This window comes from Xiphias gladius, chromosome 6 (assembly GCF_016859285.1).
Source record: "Xiphias gladius isolate SHS-SW01 ecotype Sanya breed wild chromosome 6, ASM1685928v1, whole genome shotgun sequence".
Lineage (NCBI taxonomy): Eukaryota > Metazoa > Chordata > Actinopteri > Istiophoriformes > Xiphiidae > Xiphias > Xiphias gladius.
The window spans coordinates 11,233,812-11,244,034 of NC_053405.1; the positions used below are offsets into that span (position 1 = coordinate 11,233,812).

The 10,223-nt window shown below is 42.5% G+C and overlaps 1 protein-coding gene across 2 annotated transcripts; it reads left to right on the forward strand.

Annotated features, from left to right (window-relative positions):
- The first annotated feature begins 64 nt into the window (after positions 1-64).
- Positions 65-9,929, forward strand: tmem38a (transmembrane protein 38A). Of its 2 annotated transcripts, none has more exons than XM_040129808.1 (6): positions 65-221; positions 5,398-5,554; positions 6,148-6,332; positions 7,755-7,842; positions 8,380-8,497; positions 9,204-9,929. In XM_040129808.1, exons 2-6 carry the CDS (start codon positions 5,448-5,450, stop codon positions 9,405-9,407), a joined length of 702 nt encoding a protein of 233 aa, XP_039985742.1. In that variant the 5' UTR covers positions 65-221; positions 5,398-5,447; the 3' UTR covers positions 9,408-9,929. The 2 variants fall into 2 exon arrangements, with proteins under 2 accessions (XP_039985742.1, XP_039985741.1); XM_040129807.1 differs by lacking the exon at positions 65-221 and adding an exon at positions 411-667.
- Positions 9,930-10,223: the final 294 nt, after the last annotated feature.

The window sequence follows — 10,223 nt, forward strand, 5'->3', positions numbered from 1 at the left end:
AAAAAAATGCAAACAAACGGCGATGTCGCCAAACGTTGCCGAGCTGCTCGGGATTAGAGTCGATCGCGTGGCTCGTGAGTCAGCCTCGGTGCAGGATCCGATCCGGAGTTGAGGATGTTTTTACGGACCAGTGACCAGACCTCGGCCCGTATCCAGCCCGGACGCCTGTCTCGGGCTGCAGAGAAACCCCTCTCACGGCGCCGTGAGGCCCAGTAAAAATGGTGATTATGTCGATGCTTGAGGACCGGAGGAATGTGTCGCTTAAAACGCAGAGCAGCTGGCGAGGAGCGCAGATGATGATGATGATGATGATGAGGAGGAGGAGGAGGAGGAGGAGGGGGATGCTGTGGAGAAGAGTGGTATTAATAGAAGGGCTTGAGTGTCACACGCTTTCACTGTCGAGACCGGGGGGCTTTGGTGGAGAGAGTCGGTGGACCGGGTTGGGGGGGCTTCCGATCCAGACTGCGCAGTTGGATTAAAAAAAAATCAAATAAAATTTATAAAAAAAACAAACAGGGATTCACTGGTTGTCGGACAGGCGACATGGAGGTGCTCGCAGTTCTTAATTTGGGCGATTTTGCCCAGGCTTTCTCCAAAATGGGAATGTTTCCTGTGTTTGATCTCGCTTATTACATCGTATCCATCCTCTACCTCAAGTACGAGCCAGGTGAGCGTGTTTTACACTCTTCTCTTTTGCTTTAAGTGAGCGTCCCCCCCTCTCATTAATTGTATGCTGCATTATCTGATAAACACGTAAGCCGCTCTGCGTACCGCTTGGCAGGTGCATCTGCTGCACGTGCCCCAACGCTCGCCAGACCTGTGCGTAAACGCGCGTTTATTTGCGACAACGCGGAGTAAAAAACTTTATCTAAAATGACACATTTATAACGCGGCGATTCAATAATAGAAACCCCCTGGGGGCGCGAAGGTAATGACCGAGATGGAAAAACTCAAAAATTGGTGTGAGAAAAATTGAGCGTGCGTCTAATAGAAAGCGGCCTAGTTACTGTTAACTCATTTTTCTGTGGTGTAACTACTCATTGCTCTGATATCCTAATATGGACTTTCTGCGGCTGTTATCTCTATGGCACCCTAACCTTATAAAGCGTGACCTGTTACATAAAGTGCGGCAGGAGCGCCGCAGCCCCGCTCGCTCGGCGCGAGAGGAATGTCCGCGGCGGCCCGACCTCGTTCACGCTGCAGGAAAAACCGCCGGGCGAGATTGAACCCGCGCCGCTCGGGGTCTCAGCCTGGGATTCCGAGATTTAAGTCTTTTCGGCAACAGAGCCTCATGAGGAGGAGGAAACCCGAGAGGGGGGCCTGCGCATGCCGGGCAATAAATAGATGATCCTGAAATAGACAAAGAGTCCGGGTGGGCCGCTGAAGCCCCTCTGCTGCTTGGAGGCTGTCTTTGGGTCGGGTGTGTTATTTGCACTGGGTGTTAAACATGAAATAAGGTGGTGAGAAAGGAGCCCAGCCGGACCTTATTGTCCCCCTGGGAGTGTGTCGCCTTTCAAATAGCTCGTCTTAAGAAAAAGTTCACTCTGGCATCAACGTTCAGTCGAGTCTAGACGGAAGCAGCAACAGATCTCGACCCCTTAACAGCTTTCTTTTACAGCTTCAAAGGATGCCCATCACATCCCTTCCAACATCTTCTAACGCATGATTCACGTGTTTTCTACTCAGAACACTTGGGATGCTGGAACAAAAAAAGTCATCTTTATGTTTCTGTCTCCCACATTTTCCTCTACGGTCATGCTCCAGCCACTATAATAGCTCCTGAGTTTCGTTGCTTGGCTTCAGGAAACTTCGATTATGCTACTTGAAGTATCTGGAGCGAACTATTGCGTTGACGTATTGCCTTAGAGAGGGACCTCCAGGTACACAGCAACACATCAAAGTCTGTTTACAGGTCTTGGGGAGTACTACTTCATATGTTAGAAAAGTTGCATTTTGTGACTCTACAGGAAGCTGCATGAAATATGATCATTTGCCCCAAGTGACATCACTTGAGGCAGCGTCCAAGAATACGAATCTGAAATGAATAAAATCCGTCTGTGTGGGGTATGAAGGGAAGTGTTGTTACTGGAGCTCTATAGCCCGCTCCCCATCTGTGCTCGAGGCTAGCATAACACACCTGAAACTCTGATCTAAATGCCAGCTGTGCAGTTGCATTGTGGGTAATGTAGGCGCCGAGGTTTTACAAAGTAGAAGAATGCATGGGGGGAAAAAAGATGATATATCTCTGGTTTCTGCTGCTTCGATTTGGATCCTTTTTTTAAAAAACTGCCCATCGTGAGAATGATAATGCTATAGGCGTGCAATGCTAATCGTTAAAACAGTCTACAACACATTGCCGTCGTGCTGCTGCTGCATGTAGGCTACATATTAGCCCACACACATTAAAGTGGGCCATGCAAACTAGTTTCTGTAACTGCATCCTTTTAATGGGAAATGCAAACTTAGTCTGCATTAAAATTGTGCTTAAAAATTGTGGTCAATTAAATTTTCGCACTTACGAGTGCATCAAAATGTCGATTTGACAGTTAGAATGCTGAATCTTTGATCTCTTGCAGTTACCTGTTGTATTATTTTAGGTAGTGTAGCTGTAATATCTCTGTTGTGACTTATTACCTTGAGCTAGTTGCTAATTTGAGCGAACCTATGCAGAAAGTTATGCATAAACTTAGTTATTAACCGAACCGTAAGTTTTACAGGTGTCAAAAAGCAGATGTAACACAGTGCTTGTGTTCACATTTCTCATAGTGGCTGAGGTGAAGGGGGCTGGCTCATTCTCCCTCGAACACATTTGTGGTATTTTTTTATTAAGTGAAATGAAAAAGAAGTCGTAAACACTGAGAGAGGGCTTGTTTTGAATTTAAACAGTCATGCAGTCTAAGGCACTGATGTGCGGTGTAGAGTTAAAATCCATAATTTCATCAGGGCCTTATTCTAACTGTAGCATGTGTCTGCCGAAGCTGACTTCATGACTGTAACTGTACAACTTTATCTCATTTCATATCTCAGAATATTTTACAGTCAGATGACTCATGCTGCCAACATTTGCAAGATCACCTTATATTCACCATTCGCCCACGCGTGTCTGAGTAGAGTGTCCCAGTTCACGCACCACGTGTTAGAGGAGCACATGAATGAGGGTCAACACTGATGGAGGGCTGAGAGACAAGTGGGGGGGGGTCAGAGGTTAAGACGGGCCTGACAGTTGCAAGGCAGGAGAAGCAGTTGAGCAGAACATATTTATAGGGCGACATTTCTCAGGATCAGATTGCTTTCATACTAAGCACCAGTCGCACCACGACACCCTCACCCACCTGTTGTTGGAGATTTGTGCTCACATCTCCATTTACTGTATGTCTCTGACAATGTTATAACACCGTTAAGTTTTTATCCATTTAAAACATATATACAGTATAAAGTACTGTACTAGATTACAATTATGAGGTACCTCTATTTCAAATAAGAATATATACTTCACACAAGTATTAACTCATCTTAGTTTTCACAGCTATAGTTAATAGTTACATTTCAGATTAAGACTTTACATATAAAATGTACGATCAGGTTACAAAATGTAAACAAAAAAGTGTATAAGACAGTTAGAATTAGCTCCACCCTGACCAACTACAAGACTGAAGTGAGACTATGTGACTTCTGCCTGACCCATGGCCACTGTAGCCACGGGATAATGGTGAAACGGAGTGTAACAGTAAGCACGAGCAGGGAAGACCCACTGATCATCATCATAAACTACTGGTCAAACCAGTCATACCAGTAAAGCTGTAACAGGAAAAACCCCTGAGTGTTTTAAAGTGAGTAAAGGTGTGTTTTAATGCCCATAAATCAGCTTTTCATTAATGAGAAAAAGTGCTACTTACCTGTTCAATATTATAATACTAATATAATAACAATCCAGTTTATATATAACACTGACAGGGGGCGTTCCACACCATGAGTACTTCATTTTTGATACTTTCGTTTTGCTATAAGACTTCTGTGCTTGTTATTAACTAACATTCCGAATGCAGGACTTTTCAATGTAATGGAGAATTTTTGTAGTGTGGTTTTACTACTTTATTAATTAAGTAAACGATCTGAATAGTTCCTCCACTACGGCACCTCAGGGTGCGTTATGGCATGTACACCACAGCCATGGAAAAAAAACAGCCGCGGGCTGTCTTCAAATGGTCGTCCTTTCTCTTTCAGTCAGTTTTCCGTCGGTTTGACACATAGTTTGCTTGAAGCATTAACACCTTTTGCTATAGTTAGCTGCAGTTGAACATATCCTGCATACTGATTTAGAAATGTGGTCAGAGTGGATAGTGGATACCTGCCAACCAATCAGACACAAGCAATTTCCAAGTCTGCAGTAAAAATGTCTTGCATATAATGAGTCAGTGTCACGTACAGTAGGTGTCCTAAAAGTTTTCTTCACAACATGTCATCTGTACAAAAAAGAATACTAAATTATCATATATAAAACATACAGTTTATAAATTATAAACAGCTGTCTGTTCTGCTCAAGTCTCTATACTTTAAAGACAGACACATTTGTTGAGTTGGCGAACTGTGAGCTCGTAAATTACCTTAAAAGTCCTTAGTCAATATTAGGTTATGATAAAAAGACATATTATCAGGGCGTGCACCGAAATGGCCAACTGGGCGTGGACAAAGATACGGCACATAGACACACAAGGGATCCACTGATAATGGCGTTTGAAGGCCATCGCCAACAGTTTTGCAAGAAAAAACAGAACGTTTTTTTAAATTTCATATTCACCACAGTAATCAGTCTGACCCTTGTGATTTCCACAAAAAAAAAAAAGAACGAAGATTACCCCAGAATTTTTTTTTTTTGGTCAGAGTGGAAAAGCTCCTGTACTGATTTTATGCTTTTTCAGTGGTTAAGTGCAATGGTTTTTCAAAAAAATTGATTTTAATTAAAGGTTGTTTTTTTTTTTTTGCAAAACTAAACTCTGTTTAATTACTTTTCAAATTCAAATTAAGGATAAGTAGACTTTTTGTGGCAGGCCTTGATATCTGCCTCAGTGTCCCTCAGAAATTTTAAAATTGTACACAAAGCATTTTTGAGATGTTTTACCTTTTAGTTTTGCTCAAAAAATAAATTGAATTAATCATTTCCTACAATCAATATATTATAATTAAATAGAAAAAAAGGCTATACTGTTTTTACCTCACAGTACAGGCATCAGGCATTAACAGGACACTGAGTGCACCTACACACAAAACTCCACCACCTTCACCTACACCCCCAACCTAACTCTTATGCTCACTGAAACAAATTCTTATTGTATTTTCATTTTCACAGCCTTCATTTGGTTGAGGACGGTCCCTGACAGCCCCTCTTCTGTGTTTCAGGCTCGGTGGAGGTTTCTCGCAGGAGTCCCGTGGCCTCCTGGCTCTGTGCCATGCTCTACTGCTTTGGTAGTTACATCCTGGCAGACATCATGCTGGGAAGCAGCCCCATAGATTATTTCCAGCACAACAGCCACATCCTGCTGGCTTCAGTTGTCTGGTGAGAAAATCCTTCAGAACGAATTCCCCCTTCATGGTGGAAGACATTCTGTTTTAAGGACATCATGGTCACAAATCTGATTTTTTTTTTTGTGTGTGTGTGCATGTAATGCGTTTCAAGACTGTATATGTTATAAATTGTCCCCCGCCGGCCACTGTTTGAGGCAATTTATGTCATGTGACCTGCCGTTGTGGCCAGAGGACAAAATGGTTCATTTATTTTGCTGCTTTTTGCAGGAAAAGAAACAAGTCTTCAAAGGAGCAGTCAAAAAAGCAAAGCAAAAATGTTCCCCACTTATAACAATGGGTATCGAACTACAGCTAGTTTAGTTTTTACGTTTTTCTTTTTAAAGTATGTTTGTAGAGCTGAAGCATCAAATGCATCAAATGCAGCATATCTTTCAAGGAACAATCACCCAGTCACTTGACATAATCCGCAGACCTCAACGGGGCCGTAGGTACCATTACCGGTAGTCTAGGAATGCTCTACGTATTGTCTCTGAGAATTTGAAGGGATTTATAGTCTCTGGGGCGACTATAATGATATCTTATTCGCTGCCATTTTTCTCTCTCTATGTCCAATACAAAACACAGGTACCTCATCTTTTACTGCCCACTGAACCTCTTCTATAAATGCGTGGCTTTCCTGCCTGTCAAGTTGGTGTTGGTCGCCCTGAAGGAAGTCGTCCGCACTCGCAAGATCGCTGTCGGTGTTCACCACGCCCACCACGTCTACCACCACAGCTTCTTCATCATGGTCATCGTCGGATACGTCAAAGGTCGGTGTCTGGTGATTTCACAGCCACTTGTGTTCATACGGTAGTCGTGTTTCAGTAAGGCTTTTCGAATTCTGGCGAAAACCAAATTTTGTGCTTTAGTCCATCACTGAATGAGGGAGGACCAACAGATGTATTGTGAGGACAAACTACATAGTACCTGGAAGGAAGTGGTAGAGACTGTTGTTTTCTCTGCTGCGTGTATTACTGCAAATACGGTAACTTTGTTGTGAGATCTGGGAACCTTCAGCGACTTTTAAAAAAAAAGAGAATTCATGCAAACATCAGCCAGTTTTCCCTGGAGAAAATCTTAAATATTGCTTAAATATTGGTGAGTCTGCAATCTGTGCCTGCTGTGGCTGCAGCTGGTTGATAGCTGCATTCAGTGAGTGACAGAGAGGCGCACCTTCAGTTGACAGCGCAACAGCCAGATTTAAACATGAATGAGTTACACATGTGCATTCCTACAAGGTTGGATTACCAACTAGGCAACTGCCACAGGAAACCCATTACGCCAAGGGCCTCAAAAAGCTCCGGCCTTACTGTTTGTCAGCTGGTTTTGCACGGATTTAACTAAAAATTTATTAAGGAATCAACACTTGTCTCGATCAAGTCCGTCTGTGTCAAAAATCTAGTTTCGATACCTTATTTCTTCATCTTTGTGGTTACATGGTGCAGGGTAAATTAATTGGTGTTTAATCAAATCACCACACAGCAAACCTGGGGCCATATAACGTCGCAGGGTAGAAAATCTTTTCAGATTCAAGGTATTGGGCACAGAAGCTCATTTTTGCCCTCCAAGCAGGTTAATTTGGCCATTCAAACCCGTGTTTACAAAGAGTGACTACTTCCCAATGGGCAACAATTTAGATGTTTGTTAAATAAGAGCGAGATTCAGATGATTAGTTGCTATAATTAAAATGTTAGGTCTGTCAGTTCATCCCAGTTTGACTAAATTTTGTGGAAATGAAAATGTCAAAGAAAATATCCAAATGCCTCCATGAGAAAATAATGTTTTGCAAGCCTGATGTTTCCGGTCAGAAACCAAGGGAAAAGCTCATATGCAGTGACCTTTGAAGGGGTAAAGTACCGGTGCATTAATGTCAGTTACTGTAAGGTGTGCGTTGCACCTGTGAGGTCCTGTCCTCTAATCAAGTCTTTTGCTGCACACTTACTGTAAACCACATTTTCCCTGTACTTCTTCACTATGAAACTATCCCATAAAACGGAAATGGACATAGAAAATGTATATAACGGGTCGCCTTGCTCCAGCCTCCTACTGTCTCCGCTAGTAATAATAGTGAGGCCCTGTGGGCGACCACGCTGAAAATGGAGGAGAACAGCTGAAAGCAGATAAGAGCAGTGACACGAGACGCAGACTTTTTCGTCCTCATTTTTTTCCACTGTCTATTTTTATCTTCTCAGGGTCTGGAGTGGCTCTCATTTCCAATTTTGAGCAGCTGCTGCGCGGTGTGTGGAGGCCCGAGACCAACGAGATCCTCAACATGTCATTGTAAGTCAGAGCTTCCTGCTCTGCAGCTGCTGATGGGCAAATATACTCATCACTGCCTCATCCTGCATGTAGGCTTTTTTTTTCTTTTTTTTCTTAGATTAGTGCAGAGCTTAAAAGTAACTGTGATCGCAGTCAGACACAAACTACAGTTAACCTCTCTGAAACACATGGCAAATTTGGTGAAGGTACTATATGTAGAATTTTCTGAGGATGGTGCCCCCTAGTGGTAGCATCCAAAAGAGTCCTCCTGGCAGACTCTGAGGTCACTGTCAGGTGAGGACGTCTTACCTACCCCACAAAAATACACTGCATGGTTTTTAAAATTACAGAAATGTATTTTCAACTTTATTAGAGCCTAAGAGAATTTCTTCATTACACCTCCGATAAAAACAATAGTGGTGAACTTTACTCCATAAATAGAAATGTGCTATAAACGAGCTGAGGAGCTTTTATCTTACGCTCAGTCAGGGATTTTAGTCCTAGTAAACACTGTCCTGAACAGATGTTTTGCTGACAGTTTGTCTTTCGTCTCTGCAGCCCGACCAAAGCCAGCCTGTACGGAGCTATCCTCTTCACCCTGCAGGAGGTTCACTGGCTGCCAGTGTCCAAGAGCACCCTCATCCTCGTCTTCACCCTCTTCATGGCCACAAGCAAGGTGCTGCTGTGAGAAGGGTTGCTGACAGATGTGATATATTTTAAGTCTAAAATACTGACTTGCATAGCACATTTCAACAGCAAGGCATTTCAGAGTGCAATATTAAAGGTATTCAGACAAGATGTAAAAGAAACACAAGACAATATAAAGTAAAATTGAACATAAGATTAAGTAGAATAAAACAGAATAAACAGGAGACTAATAAAAGTCACAGTGTAGTTACAGTGCAACGTGAGATATAAATAAACAGACACAAATTTAATTTAATAAATGGTAAAAAACAAAAAAAACAAAAAAAACTGTTGCAACAGAGACAGTGGTATCTTCAGTTTTTGTCCATTTTATGAGTCAAGATCCAAAAATGCTAGATCCTACAATTCCCATAATGCAACTCATTAGCATCTTTTGTTACACCCTCCCTGTCTGGTGAATGGCCGCATCTTTCAACCTTCATGCTCCAAGTTTGTAGCTGGGAACTGCTAAAAGTTTTAAGTCTCAGTCCCAAGCAGAGATCGTCAGAGTTGATTCATTAGACTTTAGAAAATTCCTCCAGAACCAAAGGAAAAAATTATACAACTGTTCCTGCAGACTGAGGTGTTCTCGTCCCCATTAGTCAAGCCAGCTTGATGGGTAAAATCAGTGGAATGCCCCTTTAAGTATCCTAAAATGAGGCTAATCTCTTCCAACTGTCACCATCTTCCTTCAGGTGCTGCTGACCGCCCAACACTCTCACGGTTCCCCCTTCGCGCTCATTGAGTCCTGGGTTTGCCATCTGCTGTTCGGCTCCCCTCTCGGTGGCTCCGAGGAGGACCGCCACCATTCTCCGGCCGCCGCGCCATCTTCCCCTCTCAAAACCAAGGAGGAGCTGAGCGAAGGCGCTCGCAAGAGAAAGGCCAAGAAAGCCGAGTAGGACGTCGCGCCGCACTGAGGAAACTGCATCTGACTCGCCCTCATGGCCTCCACATGATGGGACTTCCCATTCCTTCCTAGGGAAAGGGGCAGTCTGATGTTTTACCAAATGAGACCCTTTCTGTTAGAGCAAAATGGTGCTTTCTGGGTTTTACATAGCATGAGGACTCTGTAAATAACACAGCAAATGTTTCACACTTGAACCCAACCTGGACATTTTAAAACCTACTTATTTACGTGTCTGTGAACATCTGTGCTCAACACTGTGCGGTGATCCATGTTCGTAGGAGCTGCATGGTCGTTCTAGGGTGGCCTTCGTTCCACATCAGTAGTTGTGTTACCAGATGTCAGTGGTTTTCTTTTAGTCCACCAAACCTTATTTAATTAAAGACATAGAAAATACAAATGAATCTGACTTTCAATCAGAAATACAAATGTGAATAAAGCATTATGTGAAAGAACATTGCTGCTTTTTTACATTGAGGCGAAGACAAATTCAAGTCTTTGAATAAAATCAAGAGAAACACTGTGTCCTGATGGTTTTCAATTTCCTTCTCTTAATGACATTCATTTTTATGGTCCCTATCCATTGACTGTAAATGTTTAAAACCAGTGTTCTTGATATAATTTTATCATCTTTGTCTCTACTTTAGGTCCAGTTTTAGAGTCAGCAGTTTGTATTAGGCCATTACATATTACAGAAGTACATCAAAAGCATTTAGATGTTTAATCAAAGTAGTAGTATAACTAGATAAAAAAGGATTTGGAGTAACTTCAGTGAAATGTTATGGGCTGTTATGTACAAAATTTCTAATAC